Here is an 18,443-nt window from a genome sequence, read left to right on the forward strand (position 1 = left end):
CCAGGACACTGACCTCCTCCCTGTAGGCTGACAGGGTTGTCTATGATAGCTCTGTCTGCGGTAAGCCTGTCCTTTAGTTTAACGCAAACCTTAGTGTTAATCCAGGACATGTGATTGGGGAAGCAGCGAACCTTCACCGTGGTGACAACACCGCCGATGCATTTCCAAATTTCTTAACATATTCCAATCAGCGCTAGCAAAGCAGTCCTGAAGCATAATCTCTGATTCTGGTGACCATTTCTCAATGGAGCGAGTCACGGGTACATTCTGTTTGCGTTTCTGCTTTGTGTACAGGAAGCAGGAGTACAGAGTCATGAACTGATTTGCCGAATTGTGGACGAGGGAGGCCTTGTATGCTTGCTTGTGGGTAGAATAACAGTGGTCTAGGACTTTATTGCCCCTCGTGGTGTTGGAGACGTGTTGATGGAAGTTGGGCATCGCATGTCTTAGTGATGTGGAATTAAAATTGCCGGCAACCAAAAAAGCAGCCTCTGGATGTAGTTTTTTCTGCTTGTTTATAACTTTGTACAGTTTGTTATGTGGCAGCTTGTTATTTTTCTTATCCCGAGGTGGAATGCATCCACATTCACGATAACAGCTGAAAACTCCCTCGGAGGTAGAAGGGTCGGCATTTGACCATCAGGTATTCGAAGACAAATGGACAGCGAGTCGACAGTTCCACCGTGCTGGAGTTAGAACACCAGTTGGTGTTGATAAAGAGGAAACCCCTCCCCCCTCGACTTCCCCCACTCCACTGTCCTGTCCGCCTGGTGAAGGGAGAATCCATCGAGTTAGATAGTCATGGGGGGTATCTTGTCTGAGAGCCATGTTTCATTAAAGCAAAACATATTGCAGTTGGCAGCAAATCCATGATTGGAGGTCATCCATCTTATTATCAAGTGACCGTACCAATAGAAGGGAGGGAAGAGGTAGCCGGTTTTCCCTTCACCTTAATCTCACCAGGATTCCCCTTGCCTCTGTAATGCCGGCCTTTCCTTTTGGGTAGCCCAGAAAATGGGTCGGAATTACAGAGGGAGCCCAGGGCAGATGAGTTGAAGTTGATGCCGGAATTGTGGTAAGTAGCTGCCGATCTGATGTTAAACTTCTTGTCCGTTTTAAGAAATTATAGAGCATACATTTTGTGAAAATAAAGTAAAAATAAACAACAAAATAATCACAAAATAGCAAAGCTGGGTCCGAGCTTGCAAAACAGCAGCCATCCAGTACGGCTCCATTTTCAACCATCATTTGTGGAGTCTCATGCCTTTCGTTTCTCATCCACTCTTGACTTTTTTAAATTTATTTTTTAACTTTTGGCTTTGATTAAACTGTCAAGTTTAACATGACACTTACTGTTTTCATTGCCTGCATGCCTCAACAGAAACGAGGGAACCGCTTCTTTCTTTCTTTCTTCCTTTCATTTTTTCTTCCTTCCTTTCATATTTTTTTTTTCTTTCTTTCATTCTTTTTTCTTTTTATCCCTGTCTCTCTATCTCTCTCTCCTCCTTCTCTCTCTTTTCCTGTATCTCTTCCCTTGTTTTTTCTAAAGATTCTAAAGTTCTCCTATTCAGATTGGCTGGTGTTCCTGTGTGGCTGGTCAGTGGTGCCTGGAGTGTGTTATCAGAGGGAGGCAGCAGCAGAAGTGGCACTGGCTGATATTAGCTCGGCACTTCAAAGTGGCTGTGGGTGCCATGAGGACCGTTCCCACCTGTCAGGCCAAAGCATGTAGCACATCAAATCAGACACGCTAGGATCATTAGCACAGTGGACCAGGCCGACCGACGGACCGACAGGGCCAGAGATCACTTCTCACTTCTCACTCACATGCACACACACACTCCTTATTTCTTTCTGTCTCCATCTCTCCATATGTCTCTATCTCCCTTTATAGACTCTCTCCATCGCTCTCTCTCTATTTCTATAATGTATGAGGTGACAGGAGTAAACGTGCCCATCCAGACCTGACCTGGTTCTTTATCACCATATTGTCTCTGATGTGCTACTGTTTGCCTTGGTTTAAACCACAGGACCACAAGCTGTGCACAACAGTCACACACGTAGTGATGCTGGGTAAATGGTACACTCTTAGAAAAAAAGGTGCTATCTAGAATCTTAAACGGTTCTTTGGCTGTCCCCATAGGATAACCCTTTAAAGAATCCTCTTTGGTTCCACAGAAACCTTTTGGTTCCAGGTAGAACCTTTTTGAGTTCCAAGTAGAACCCTTTTCATAGAGGGTTCTACATGGAACCCAAAAGAGTTCTACCTGGAACCAAAAGGTTTCTACCTGGAAGCAAACAGGGTTCTCCTATGGCGATAGCCGACAAACTCTTTTGGAATCCTTTTTCTAAGAGTGTAGACTCTTACCAGCGCCTCTGTGTTTCTGACACAAGCCATCATGGGCAGAGAGCCATGAGCCTGGCAAGCAAGACTAGGTACTTGGTGGCTCATACCCAAGATGGGTGGGACTGCCAAGAGCTGTCAATCATTGTCTGTGCCAATGAGAGCATTTTTCATCTTTTCCTGAGGAAAACTTGTAGCTCTTGACGTGCAGCCAGTTATTGTGCAAGTAGAAATAACCGGTAAGCTATCTGCTTCATTAAGTGTTGACGGATGGGTTTTTCACTGTTTGATGTCGATGACAATAGTCAACAATCAGCTGGTATTGGATTTATTGTGAACAATGACTGAAGTTTGTATCTGGGATCTGTCTACACTTAGACAGAAGAAAACATCATAAAACACTCATAATTTAATTATTTCTCTGCTCGTTTCAATGGAATAGAAAATAAGAGAAGAAAGGTGGGCCTGGTATCACTGTACTCAGCAGTGGTCTGGAAGGTGGGCCTGGTATCACTGTACTCGGCAGTGGTCTGGAAGGTGGGCCTTGTGTCTTCGAATGCTGCAGTGTTCTGAAAGTTGGGCCTGGTATCTCTGCACTGGGCAGTGCTCTGAAAGGTCTCTTTTATCACCGAAGACTCCCCCTCTCTTCACATTACCTCTCCTTTCCCCTGAAAAGTCAGACTTGATTAGATAGGAGATCCTCAGCATTTTGCGAATCGCCAGCTTTCCTGGGTCTAATTAGCCTTTAGTGCTGACTATTGTCTTCACCTGACCTACTCCAGTCACTCTAAATAAAAATCCCCTGCGTCACGCCCCTAAAGCAGAAACCACCTGGATCCAACAAAGGACGAGTGTCGACTGCGAGGCTTTCGACTTCCACAAACACGCCTGACGAAACGGAAAGGGCTAAGTGGTTGAGATCGCCTAATATTGGCTCTAGGAGTGGTGAGGAAATGGAAAGGGCTAAGTGGTTGAGATCGCCTGATATTGGCTCTAGGAGTGGTGAGGAAATGGAAAGGGCTAAGTGGTTGAGATCGCCTGATATTGGCTCTAGGAGTGGTGAGGAAATGGAAAGGGCTAAGTGGTTGAGATCGCCTAATATTGGCTCTAGGAGTGGTGAGGAAATGGAAAGGGCTAAGTGGTTGAGATCGCCTGATATTGGCTCTAGGAGTGGTGAGGAAATGGGAAGGGCTAAGTGGTTGAGATCGCCTGATATTGGCTCTAGGAGTGGGGAGGAAATGGAAAGGGCTAAGTGGTTGAGATCGCCTGATATTGGCTCTAGGAGTGGTGAGGAAATGGAAAGGGCTAAGTGGTTCAGATCGCCTGATATTGGCTCTAGGAGTGGTGAGGAAATGCAGATGTAGAACAATAAATCCTCTTGGACTATAATAAATTGTGACGAAGTGGAGAGTGTTGGTGGTATAAACATTGTGCTTGTCATCTCGTGTCGCTGTTAGCCGTGTTGCTGTAGGTGGAATTTTCCAATAAGCCTTTGGGTTGACAACAACAGCAGATTGAGTGTGGCCGTGGTACTCATCTCTAACACTCTCTGTTTCTTCATCAGTAACGGAACCTCAAAATCTAAGTAGAAACCTCACAACTAGCAACAAAGCTAACAAGAGAGCTATATGTATGCACTGTATTCACAGTCAGACCTTAACCATCAGTTGCTGCAGTAGCATACTTTACTCCTAAAGCAAATAAGTACTTGTTGCAGCCCTTACACCATGAGCCAATGAACTACCATTTCAACCCTTTCTGCAAACACAGCAGAAGTTGACTAAACTTGTGTCTGTATACTAGAGATAGGTGTTCTGTGCACTCTGCATACCCAACCTATTTTAATGCAGTCATGCATGACCTAAGGAAGTCACCCATAATTAACACAGTAGAGTCAGACAGAACGTAACACAGTCACACACAGTCACACACACCCTGACTCAACACTGCCCGCTTGCGCCCATACTGTACGTGAGCTCGAAGAAACTCAAAACACTGCTATGTCCAGCATTCTACCATGCTGTTCCAATGACACACAGACAGAGGTCATTCCACAAAAAGATAGAGTGATAACTGAGGGGATTGTCCAGTTGATACAATATATAGAGTTGATGTGATTGCTTATTCTGCATGCTAGCAAGTACCACTTCCTCTCGATTCGGCCCATGCCTGGCGCGAATGTGATAGAAGTAAATGTGCCTTAATAATAACAAAATAATAATATAGAATCATAATGTGTATAAGTAAGAAATATGCTATTATTTATCTGAATGTTGACAGTAAGTTCTGTGTGCTCTATTTGATTGGTATGACTGGTTATACCTAGGAATTCCTATAGGGGTGCATGGGGCTTCTCAGCTCACTAGCTCACTCAGCTCTGTGTGATTTATTTATGTATTTCAGGTATGAATGCGATTTAGAATGTATTTGTTCATGTCAGAATGTTACAGTGTGTTATTTAATCAGTAGCAAATCTGTTTTTAACAATATGAATGTTCTATGTGTATGTTTAGACCACTTGGAAATTAGCCATTAGCTGTTTTGCTAGCTAGCCTGCTAGAATGCTGCTCACCTGTACAAGGTGACGTCGTGATCTGAGTGTGCTAAAGAGAGACCGCGGGTACAGCTCCTGTGTGTGTGTGTGAGTATGTGAGTGAATGGGGGCGATGGAAAACTTTAGGTAAATCCTAACATAGTTGAGCCTCTCACATTAAATGACCGTGTTGCCAACGTAGCCTTAGGAAGTGCAACTTAACCCCATAGACACTGTGTATTCGTTAGGCCAAGCTTTGAAAAACTACAAACCTCAGATTTCCCACTTCCTGGTTGGGTTTTTCTCTGGTTTTTGCCTGCCATATGAGTTCTGTTATAGTCACAGACATCATTCAAACAGTTTTAGAAACTTCAGAGTGTTTCTTATCCAATAGTACTAATCATATGTATATATTAGCATCTGAGACAGAGTAGCGGGCAGTTTACTCTTGGCACGCATTTCATGCAAAAGTGGAAATGCTGCCCCCTATCCCAAACAGGTTTTAAACATGTTTTATGTGTTATTATGATGAGTTTGCATATTGATAGGAATGAACTATTTAATAAATATAGGAACACTATAGACAATAATAATTCATGGTGATAATACATAGTGGGATAGGTGGTGCATTTAAAAAGGGTTTTGTCATGTAATTCATACTGTCAAGTTTAAAAGAGTGATGGTAAATAAGAATACATTGAGCCACTATAATTGAGAATTGAGACTACTGGTTTATTGAACAATTGTAACAGCTATGTCAAGCTGAGGAGTACGTTTCAAACATCCCCATGTGCTACACCTGTGAAGCATCTCTGTTCTTCAGAATAAGTTTATTTCTGAACGTTCTGTAACATTGTGTGCTTCTGAATAATTCCATGGAGAAATTAGTGGTGCCAATTTAACATAAGTGACAGCAAACAGTACTAGAAAGCCTCAATGGCTTATTAGAGTAGAAGTGAACCCAAACCAGGATACATGGTCCAACCGGTCTTCTCACCAGACCATCACCTTCTGTTCTACAGCTTCCCAGGTGCCTCACAATGGCGAGATCCTGGTCTGGTTGAAAAGGAATGCAGCTGGGGTATTTGGGATGTACAAATCTATGATCTTCAAAGTAGTGAAAAAAAAGGTTTGGCCGCTCGGGACCAGTTCCCGTGAGAATGAATGTTAAAAGTCAAATCGAGCTGACGGATACACAAGAGAAATCTCTCAGATCAAACCGACCAACAACAGTGATGTCTCCACAACTCCTGCTTACTATTGTTCTGGAAACTGGAATTATTCCACGCAAAATAAAAAGTATTTTGATTTATTTTGTCTTCCACTCAATAATATTCTTTCAGTTATGCTTGCCAAACCGGTCACTTGTCAGCTCAACACACATTGTTGAACAACCCATCCAAACATTGATCAACCCAACACTTATAAAGTTGCTCAGAAAGAAAAAACCTGTCTGCTCGAGTTTGTGATCCGCGCAACTACCCAATAATATTTATCTGGTCAAAATCGACTGTTGTCACTCGTAGACGGCTGCTATCTGGAAGAAATGGGAGGGCAGAAATGGATGGTTTCACTTCACTGATTATAGTCTTGGAAAGAAAATGGAGGCCATTTAGAAGAAAAACAAATTGTGCTATGTATCTGGAGCCTGACTGGGCATAGTGTGTCATTCTGATGAAAAGCACTTAGATGTGAAATTACAGAGGGCTTACATTGCCACAGTAATAGACAGAGACCTTTTTGGCTCTTCAGTGTTCAAATGCCATGTTTGAGCATCTGTAATCTCTTTTGTAATCTCAGCACTCAGTGTGTTTGCATACACAAGGAGCGTGTACACAAGGAACTCTCCTCTTCTCTCCAGCAGCCCGTCAGAGGGCTGATATGTGAATCACATTAGTGTCTTTATGCTCCTAATAGGTGTTCCAGTCATAATACTGTGTTGAGGAACAGCCCGCGATGCTATTCTTTTGTGTAGGCCTTTATGAATCCTTCAGCCCTTAGCATAGAGCGAGGGGGGAGCACGAGAGAGAGCGGAGAAAAAGAGAGAGAGACAAGGAGGGAGAGAGAAGGTGGGAGACTGAGAAGGACAGAGAGAGAAAAGATGGGAGAGGGAGAAGCTGGGAGAGGGAGAAGGAAGGAGAGAGAAGAGGGAGAAGGATCTCAATGCCAGCCAGGTTATTGTCTCAACCACTCTGCCCTTTCCCTTACAGATAAATTACAACATTAGCATAAACAGCCCTTTTGGAGAGGCAGTCATTAAGCACAGGACAGAGGAGGTGATGAGGGGGGTGAGAGAGAGAGAGAGAGAGAGAGAGAGAGAGAGAGAGAGAGAGAGAGAGAGAGAGAGAGAGAGAGAGAGAGAGAGAGAGAGAGAGTGGGGGGGGAGAGCAAGGTAATGAAAGTTGTGCTTTTTCTAAACTACCTTTTTGCCACTTTTCGGCATTAGAGAATACAACTGTCGTTTTCTGACAATCACACACAGACTCATTAACTGAGGCCTGTAATTAACCTCTTTTGCACATTTATTTATTCCTCAAGGTCAAAGCTATTGTTTCCATTTCCACCCTTGAGTAAACTCTCAATGTGCATTATGAGCGCAGTGTCCACCTGCTAGCCACTACAGAGAACAATTTGAACTTCCACTTTTAAAAATCCACCTCTCTAAAATCAAGTCTCTCACCGTTGCCGCCTGCTATTGACCACCCTCTGCCCCCAGCTGTGCTCTGGACACCATATGTGAACTGATTACCCCCCATCTATCTTCAGAGCTCGTGCAGCTAGGTGACCTAAACTGGGACATGCTTAACACCCCAGCCATCCTACAATCTATGCTTGATGCCCTAAATCTCACACAAATTATCAATGAACCTACCAGGTACCACCCCAAATCCGTAAACATGGGCACCCTCATAGATATCATCTTAACAAACTTGCCCTCTAAATACACCTCTGCCATTTTTAACCAAGATCTCAGCGATCACTGCCTCATTGCCTGCATCCGTAATGGGTCAGCGGTCAAACGACCACCCCTCATCACTGTCAAACACTCCCTGAAACACTTCAGCGAGCAGGCCTTTCTAATCGACCTAGCCCGGGTATCCTGGAAGGATATTGATCTCATCCCGTCAGTAGAGGATGCCTGGTTATTTTTTTTGAATGCCTTCCTCACCATCTTAAATAAGCATGCCCCATTCAAGAAATTTAGAACCAGGAACAGATATAGCCCTTGATTCTCTCCAGACCTGACTGCCCTTAACCAACACAAAAACATCCTGTGGCGTTCTGCATTAGCATCGAACAGCCCCCGTGATATGCAACTTCCAGGGAAGCTAGAAACCAATATACACAGGCAGTTAGAAAAGCCAAGGCTAGCTTTTTCAAGCAGAAATTTGCTTCCTGCAACACAAACTCAAAAACGTTCTGGGACACTGTAAAGTCCATGGAAAATAAGATCACCTCCTCCCAGCTGCCCACTGCACTGAGGATAGAAAACTCTGTCACCCCGATAAATCCACAATAATTGAGAATTTCAATAAACCATGCTTTCCACCTGGCAACCCCTACCCCGGTCAACAGCACTGCACCCCCTCTGCTACTCGCCCAAGCCTTCCCCATTTCTCCTTCTCGCAAATCCAGTCAGCTGATGTTCTGAAAGAGCTGCAAAATCTGGACCCCTACAAATCAACCGGGCTAGACAATCTGGACCCTTTCTTTTTAAACTATCTGCCGAAATTGTTGCAACCCCTATTACTAGCATGTTTAACCTCTCTTTCTAGTGGTCTGAGATTCCCAAAGATTGGAAAGCAGCTGCGGTCATCCCCCTCTTCAAAGGGAGACACACTCTTGACCCAAACTGCTACAGACCTATATCTATCCTACCCTGTCTTTCTAAGGTCTTCGAAAGCCAAGTCAACAAACAGATTACCGACCATTTCGAATCCCACCGCACCTTCACCGCTATGGAATCTGGTTTCAGAGCTGGTCATGGGTGCACCTCAGCCACGCTCAAGGTCCTAAACAATATCTTAACCGCCATCGATAAGAAACAATACTGTGCAGCCGTATTCATTGACCTGGCCAAGGCTTTCGACTCTGTCAATCACCACATCCTCATCGGCAGACTCGATAGCCTTGGTTTCTCAAATGATTGCCTCGCCTGGTTCACCAACTACTTATCTGATAGAGTTCAGTGTGTCAAATCGGAGGGCCTGTTGTCCGGGCCTCTGGCGGTCTCTATGGGGGTGCCACAGGGTTCAATTCTTGGTCCGACTCTCTTCTCTGTATACATCAATGATGTCACTCTTGCTGCTGGTGAGTCTCTGATCCACCTCTACGCAGACGACACTATTCTGTATACTTCTGGCCCTTCTTTGGACACTGTGTTAACAACCCTCCAGACGAGCTTCAATGCCAGACAACTCTCCTTCCGTGGCCTCCAACTGCTCTTAAATACAAGTTAAACTAAATGCATGCTCTTCAACCGATCGCTGCCCGCACCCGGCCGCCCGTCCAGCATCACTACTCTGGACGGTTCGGACTTAGAATATGTGGACAACTACAAATACCTAGGTGTCTGGTTAGACTGTAAACTCTCCTTTGACTCACATCAAAGATCTCCAATCCAAATTTAAATCTAGAATTGGCTTCCTATTTTGCAACAAAGCATCCTTCACTCATGCTGCCAAACATACCCTCGTAAAACTGACCATCCTACCGATCCTCAACTTCGGCGATGTGATTTACAGAATAGCACAGTGCCATCCGTTTTGTCACCAAAGCCCCATATACTACCCACCACTGCGACCTGTACGCTCTCGTTGGCTGGCCCTCGCTTCATACTCGTCGCCAAACCCACTGGCTCCAGGTCATCTACAAGACCCTGCTAGGTAAAGTCCCCCCTTATCTCAGCTCACTGGTCACCATAGCAGCACCCACCTGTAGCACACGCTCCAGCATGTATATCTCTCTGGTCACCCCCAAAACCAATTCCTCCTTTGGCCACCTCTCCTTCCAGTTCTCTGCTGTCAATGACTGGAACAAACTACAAAAATCTGTGAAACTGGAAACTTTTATCTCCCTCACTAGCTTTAAGCACCATCTGTCAGAGCAGCTCACAGATTACTGCACCTGTACATAGCCCATTTATAATTTAGCCCAAACAACTACCTCTTCCCCTACTGTATTTATTTATTTTGCTCCTTTGCACATTCTTCCACTGCAAATCTACCATTCCAGTGTTTTACTTGGTATATTGTATTTACTTCGCCACCATGGCCTTTTATTGCCTTTACCTCCCTTATCTCACCTCATTTGCTGAAATTGTATATAGACTTATTTTTCTACTGTATTATTGACTGTATGTTTGTTTATTCCATGTGTAACTCTGTGTTGTTGTATGTGTCGAACTGCTTTGCTTTATCTTGGCCAGGTCGCAATTGTAAATGAGAACTTGTTCTCAACTTGCCTACCTGGTGAAATAAAAATAAATAAATAAAAAAGGCAAAGGGTGGCTATTTGAAGAATCTCAAATATAAAATATATTTTCATTTGTTTAACACTTTTTTTTAGTTTAGATTACAACATGATCCCATATTTGTTATTTAATGGTTTTCATGTCTTCACTATTATTCTGCATAATAGTGTAGAAAATTGTAAAAATAGTAAAAATAAAGGAAAACCCTTGAATGATTTGGTGTTCTAAAACTTGTAAACTGTTTTGTATTTCCTTCATCATCATGCATATTTATATATATATATACATAGCATTCTGAAACTATTCAGACCCCTTTACTTTTTCCACGTTTTGTGAAGTTACAGCCTTATTCTAAAATGGATAGATTTTTTTTAATATCCCATAATTGCAATGCGAAAACAGGTTTTTAGAAATTTTAGCAAATGTATTAAAAATGCATAAGTATTCAGACCCTTTGCTATGAGACTTGAAATTTAGCTCAGGTTCATCCTGTTTCCATTGATCAACCTTAAGATGTTTCTACAACTTGATTGGAGTCCACCAGTGGTAAATTCAATTTATTGCACATAATTTGGCAAGGCAGACACTTGTCCATGTAAGGTCTCACAGTTGGCAGTGTATTTCAGAGCAAAAATCAAGCCATGAGGTCGAGAGGAATTGTCCGTAGAGCTTCAAGACAGGATTGTGTCAAGGCACAGATCTGGAGAAGGGTACTAGAAATCTGCAGCATTGAAGGTCCACAAGAATACAGTGGCCTCCATCATTCTTAAATGGAAGACGTTTGGAACCACCAAGACTCTTCCTAGAGCTGGCAGCCCGGCCAAACTGAGCAATCGAGGGAGAAGGGCCTTGGTCAGGGAGGTAACCAAGAAGCCAACCGTCACGCTGACAGAGCTCCAGAGTTCCTCTGTGGGGATGGGAGAACCTTCCAGAAGGACAGCCATTTATGCATCACTCCATCAATCAGGCCTTTATGGTAGAGTGGCAGGATGGAAGCCACTCCTCAGTAAAAGGCACATGACAGCCTGCTTGGAGTTTGCCAAAAGGCACCCAAAGTACTCAATCAATGAGAAACAAGATGCTCTGGTTTGATGAAACCAAGAGTGAACTATTTGGCCTGAATGCCAAGTGTCATGTCTAGAGGAACCCTTGCACCATCCCTGTGGTGAAGCATGCTGGTGGCAGCATCATGCTGTGGGGATGCTTTTCAGCAGCAGGGACTGGGAGACTAGTCAGCATCGAGGGAAAGCTTAATGGAGCAAAGTACACAGAGATCCTTTATGAAAACCTGCTCAGGACCTCAGACTGAGGCTAAGGTTCACTTTCCATCAGGGCAACAACCCTAAGCACACACCCAAGACAACCCAGGAGTGGCAAAGGGTGGCTACATTAAAGAATCACAAATATAACATATATTTGGATATGTTTAACACTTTTTTGGTTACTACATGCTTCCATATGTTTTATTTAATCGTCTTGATGTCTTCGCTATTATTCTACAATGTAGAAAATAATATAAACAAATATAAACCCTGGAATGGGTAGGTGTGTCCAAACTTTGACTGGTACTGCATATATAATATTTCTTATCATATGTCTGGAGTCTTGGCATTTTTTAAATATAACTCGCTGACATCATGTCACCGATATGGCTGTCACAGAGCTATGTGCTATCGTAGGAGGAAATGGGATGTGTACTGAATGAGAATAAAAACACAACATGCCACAATTTCAATGATTTTAGTGAATTACAGTTCACATAAGGAAATCAGTTATTTGAAATAAATTCATTAGGCCCTTATCTATAGATTTCACATGACCAGTGGCGGTTTTAGCATGTAAGTCTGGGGCAATAACAACAACGAAATATATGATACATGCCAGCAAAGCCACTACAGAACACAACACTAAACAATACATTAATTGCACTATAATGGTGACAAACGGTGGTCACAAACTATTAGGGCCTACATAAAGCTGTCCCAACAGCAGTCCCAACAGCAGTCCCAACACCTTACCACTGATACACCTGGCTATCAGCGGAGTCTTTTCTGGAAGCAAAACAGTTAATTCAGCCTCATTACTGCCTTTAAAAAAAACAGCACTGATTTGCTTAAACAAATGTGGTTTCTATCGACAATTGAGATGTACAAACTATGGCGTAAGGGGACGACAAGTGGATAAGAGGCAATCCGTAATTTCGATTGAGACATTAATGAGTGAGCGAGGACAGACATGTAACTATTTGTTCAACACTTTTGAAATGTACCGCGACAGAATTCAGAACATGGGCCGTTCCTACAGTGTTTTCCTTGTACACCAAGTCAGGACCGTATGATAAATAAAGGGGGCATTCAAGCAGACAATTAAAGCTCTAACAATATTCAATGATTACATTTCTCTAAAACAGGTTATAGGCTACATGTGCACCACCAAGTCAGAACAGTAGGCAAAATTAAGAGGTGAAAATAGACCAAATTATTAGGGTGAGGCACATGGGCTACTAACAGCTTTCTACACAACATACACTTAGTATTACTTTCTTAGCTACAGCATACATATCTCCCTAGCATATTACATAATTTATGCAGCAGCATACAATACATTTTTGGACCCACCTTGTTGTGCTGTGCTCACTTGAACAGAAAGGTTGCGCTGCGGTCCTTTGTTTGCAAATTTTGTCATCAAAGTCTGGTATTCTCTGTATTTACGGTACTTTCAAGACAACTGGGAACTCTGAAAAAAAACAAGGTTGAATCATGATGACGTCAGTGATCTTCAGGTTGTAGCTCTAGAAAGAGGCCCGAGTTCTGGATTTTCAATTCCGAGTTGGATGACCGTTCAAAATGTATTTTCCCAGTCGGAGCTCGTTTTTTTCCCGAGTTCCCAGTTGTCTTGAACTCACTGAAGTCAGATTTCCCAGTTCCGAGTTAGTTGTTTTGAGAGCAGCACAAATCAAGCTTCATTGACAGCATGGCCAATGTTGAAAGTGTATTATTTTAATAAACTTGGAAAAGAGACGCTTAATCCCAGACTTGGGACCGTACAGCCACTCCACTGAATAGCAGGCTAGTGATTGCTTTGCAATGCTTGCAGTTAGCCACTGACTCCTTCCAAATCACTGATTGTTGAATTTGCGATTTCCAACTTGTTGTGTAATGTTTATGTCCAATGGCCGATGAGCACCGATATGTTTAATCTATAATTTTTTTCATTATTTCTCTTCATATGACAAGGATTAAAAAGGATTTGCCAATAGATTGTCGACTTGATTCATGATGATGACAGCTAGCACGACAAAGCCTATTCCCCCTCAGGAAACGAAAAAGATTTGTCATGGGTCCTGAGATCCTCAAAAGGTTCTACAGCTGCAACATCGAGAGCATCCTGACCTGTACAGCAATTGCTCGGCCTCCAACCGCAAGGCACTTCAGAGGGTAGCGCGTACGGCCCAGTACATCACTGGGGCTAAGCTGCCTGCCATCCAGGACCTCTACACCAGGCGGTGTCAGAGGAAGGCCCTAAAAATTGTCAAAGACCCCAGCCACCCCAGTCATAGGCTGTTCTCTCTACTACAGCATGGCAAGCGGTACCGGAGTGCCAAGTCTAGGACAAAAAGGCTTCTCAACAGTTTTTACCGCCAAGCCATAAGACTCCTGAACAGGTAATCAAATTGCTACCCGTATTATTTGCACTGTGTAGTGCAACAATTGTAGATTGTCATTGAAACAGAAAGCCCATAAGGTCACCTTTCAGAATAGCTAAAAAGCTAATGAGTATGTCTCAGCTTAGAATGACAGTATATAGCCTGTCTTTTTACTGTTGTTTTATTTCTTTACATACCTATTGTTCACCTAATACCTTTTTTGCACTATTGGTTATAGCCTGTAAGTAAGCATTTCACTGTAAGGTCTACACCTGTTGTATTTTTTTATTTTTTATTTTTATTTTTTTTATTCACCTTTATTTAACCAGGTAGGCTAGTTGAGAACAAGTTCTCATTTGCAACTGCGACCTGGCCAAGATAAAGCATAGCAGTGTGAACAGACAACAACACAGAGTTACACATGGAGTAAACAATAGACAAGTCAATAACATGGTAGAAAAAAGAGAATCTATATACAATGTGTGCAAAAGGCATGAGGTAGGCAATAAATCGAATAATTACAATTTAGCAGATTAACACTGGAGTGATAAATCATCAGATGATCATGTGCAAGAAGAGATACTGGTGTGCAAAAGAGCAGAAAAGTAAATAAATAAAAGCAGTATGGGGGTGAGGTAGGTAAATTGGGTGGGTAGTTTACAGATGGACTATGTACAGCTGCAGTGATCGGTTAGCTGCTCGGATAGCAGATTTTTAAAGTTGTTGAGGGAGATAAAAGTCTCCAACTTCAGAGATTTTTGCAATTCGTTCCAGTCGCAGGCAGCAGAGAACTGGAAGGAAAGGCGTCCAAATGAGGTTTTGGCTTTAGGGATGATCAGTGAGATACACCTGCTGGAGCGCGTGCTACGGGTGGGTGTAGCCATCGTGACCAGTGAACTGAGATAAGGCGGCACTTTACCTAGCATAGCCTTGTAGATGACCTGGAGCCAGTGGGTCTGACGACGAACATGTAGCGAGGGCCAGCCAACTAGGGCATACAGGACGCAGTGGTGGGTCGTATAAGGTGCTTTAGTAACAAAACGGATGGCACTGTGATAAACTGCATCCAGTTTGCTGAGTAGAGTATTGGAAGCTATTTTGTAGATGACATCGCCGAAGTCGAGGATCGGTAGGATAGTCAGTTTTACTAGGGTAAGTTTGGCGGCGTGAGTGAAGGAGGCTTTGTTCCGGAATAGAAAGCCGACTCTAGATTTGATTTTGGATTGGAGATGTTTGATATGAGTCTGGAAGGAGAGTTTGCAGTCTAGCCACACACCTAGGTACTTATAGATGTCCACATATTCTAGGTCGGAACCGTCCAGGGTGGTGATGCTTGTCGGGCGTGCGGGTGCAGGCAGCGAGCGGTTGAAAAGCATGCATTTGGTTTTACTAGCGTTTAAGAGCAGTTGGAGGCCACGGAAGGAGTGTTGTATGGCATTGAAGCTCGTTTGGGGGTTAGATAGCACAGTGTCCAGGGAAGGGCCAGAAGTATACAGAATGGTGTCGTCTGCGTAGAGGTGGATCAGGGAATCGCCCGCAACAAGAGCAACATCATTGATGTATACAGAGAAAAGAGTCGGCCCGAGAATTGAACCCTGTGGTACCCCCATAGAGACTGCCAGAGGACCGGACAACATGCCCTCCGATTTGACACACTGAACTCTGTCTGCAAAGTAGTTGGTGAACCAGGCAAGGCAGTCATTAGAAAAACCGAGGCTATTGAGTCTGCCGATAAGAATATGGTGATTGACAGAGTCGAAAGCCTTGGCCAGGTCGATGAAGACGGCTACACAGTAATGTCTTTTATCGATGGCGGTTATGATATCGTTTAGTACCTTGAGCGTGGCTGAGGTGCACCCGTGACCGGCTCGGAAACCGGATTGCACAGCGGAGAAGGTACGGTGGGATTCGAGATGGTCAGTGATCTGTTTGTTGACTTGGCTTTTGAAGACCTTAGCTAGGCAGGGCAGGATGGATATAGGTCTGTAACAGTTTGGGTCCAGGGTGTCTCCCCCTTTGAAGAGGGGGATGACAGCGGCAGCTTTCCAATCCTTGGGGATCTCAGATGATACGAAGGAGAGGTTGAACAGGCTGGTAATAGGGGGTGCGACAATGGCGGCGGACAGTTTCAGAAATAGGGGGTCCAGATTGTCAAGCCCAGCTGATTTGTATGGGTCCAGGTTTTCCAGCTCTTTCAGAACATCTGCTATCTGGATATGGGTAAAGGAGAAGCTGGGGAGGCTTGGGCGAGTAGCAGCGGGGGGGGCGGGGCTGTTGGCCAAGGTTGGAGTCGCCAGGTGGAAGGCATGGCCAGCCATTGAGAAATGTTTGTTGAAGTTTTCGATTATCACGGACTTATCAGTGGCGCACGTGACAAATAAACTTTGATTTGATAGCTAAGATTTTCAAAGTATAATGTTGACATAATCAGTCCAATCAAAGCTACTGTAGATATAACGTGATTTGACATCATTTTATCTGTGGCCAATGACCTTGAGACTTTCTGGATGTGCACTTCGAATCAACTCATGGCAGAATTTTCGAACTCTACTCTTGGTGGTGACGTAGTGTCCCCATGAGTGAAAGTACTCTGAGCCAATCGAAGCACAAATAAATGGCTTTATTACAGACATAAATACTCCTCAGTTTCATCAGCTGTCCAGGTGGCTGGTCTCAGACAATCCCGCTGATGAAGAAGCCAGATGTGGAGGTTCTGAGCTGGTGTGGTCAAACCTGGTCTGCGGTTGTGAGGCCGGTTGGACTGTGACTGGGTAGAGTGACCCCAAGAGCAGAGAATGAACCAGGAATCAGCGGCTTGGAAAAACATAAATACTTTACTTGGAAAAAATCGATAACGTAATAATACAGCAAAACTCAAAACAACAAACAACAACAATCAAAAACTCATGCGGGGAAACATACAAAGAACGGAACTATTGAACTAACAAAGGGAACAGAAAACACACCTTTCTTAAAGGGGAAACAAAAATGAAATGATAAGAAACACCTGAGTAAAACACAAAGTCTCTAGGGCGGACTCTGCCACCCTCTGGTGCCCGAAGGAACCATGACAGGACTTAATGCCAAATTCTCTAAAATGACTTTGGAGGCGGCTTATTGTAGAGAAATTAACAATCAATTCTCTGGTGGACATTCTGGTGGACATTCCTGCAGTCAGCAAGCCAATTGCAATCTCCTTCAAAACTTGAGACATCTGTGGCATTGTGTTGTGTGACAAAACGGCACATTTTAGAGTGGCCTTTTATTTTCCCCTGCACAAGGTGCACCTGTGTAATGATCATGCTGTGTAATCAGCTTCTTGATATACCACACTTGTCAGGTGGATCGATTATCTTGGCAAAGGAGAAATGCTCACTAATAGGGATGTAAACAAATGTATGCACAAAATCTATGAGAAATGTGTTTTTTGTGCGTATGGAAAATTTCTGGCATCTTTTATTTCAGCTCATGTAACATGGGACCAACAATTTACATGTTGTGTTTATACTTGTTCAGTATAATTTATTATTTAATACCCGGAAAACAAATCAGAGAAACCAGCCTTGACACCATTCTGTGACAGGCAAAGCAAACATGTTACAAATGCAACTCTAATACAGTTCACATTCAGATTCCTCCTTCCCATGCTTTAAAACGTGACCTTTTTAACACTCACTCTCTCTTTCCATCTCTCTTTCTGTAAACAATGGCATAATACAGTATATTCGGCTGCTGTTAGTCGTATTTCACCAGGGTATCCATGCATGGTTCAGATTCATGCTGAGAACAGTGGAGTAGTTTCTTTTAGGGGGACCTAGAATCAGTTTGCTGTCTTTGCTCCTTGAGAGCTGTCGTGTTCGGAGGGAACGTTTGACGGAGTGGCCTGCTGAGGCATCGTGGGATAGAAGTGGGTGAGAGATAGTGTGAGATGATTGGCTGTCAGCTCTGGCAGACACGGTGCTTGAGAGAGAGAGAAAGAGCTAATGTATTCACTCCGAGTCCTTCTGATTGATGTCAAGGGTTGTCACCACTCGCTCCCCTTCCTCGATCAATAAGCAGTGAAACACACACTCACCCCTTTTCTATCCATGTCTTTCACTATATATCTTTCTCTCTCCAAGCCAATCCACCCCTCCTTCACTATCCTTCTGTCTTTATCTTTCCATTTCTCTTTTTTTCTCTCTCTCAGGTACTCTCAGACACGCTTTTTCTACTGTGTCTTCCATTGAGTGAGGAGCGTGGTTCTCGGGGAGCTGAAACACAAATATAAAAATGGTGAGAATCCTGGCTAATTTGTTTCAGTTGCATATACAACTTGGCGTCAACGTTAGTGAGCAAGGTATAGTCCAAAAACCGAACAATTGTCTCGCTAAAATCTTTACAAGGCAATACCATTTAACTTCCTAACTAACCTCACTATACCAAGGTAGCTTAGCAGTTCAGACGTATT

The 18,443-nt window shown here is 43.5% G+C and overlaps 1 protein-coding gene across 1 annotated transcript in view; it reads right to left on the bottom strand.

Annotated features, from left to right (window-relative positions):
- Positions 1-586: 586 nt before the first annotated feature.
- LOC129832530 (uncharacterized) overlaps positions 587-18,443 on the bottom strand; it is a 56,664-nt gene continuing 38,807 nt past the window's right edge. Inside the window, exon 3 of the mRNA XM_055896649.1 lies at positions 587-767. Coding sequence (XP_055752624.1) covers positions 587-767 — 181 coding nt within the window. The remainder of the gene's footprint in view (positions 768-18,443) is intronic.

The sequence above is a fragment of the Salvelinus fontinalis genome, chromosome 33 (assembly GCF_029448725.1).
Source record: "Salvelinus fontinalis isolate EN_2023a chromosome 33, ASM2944872v1, whole genome shotgun sequence".
In the NCBI taxonomy this organism is placed as follows: domain Eukaryota; kingdom Metazoa; phylum Chordata; class Actinopteri; order Salmoniformes; family Salmonidae; genus Salvelinus; species Salvelinus fontinalis.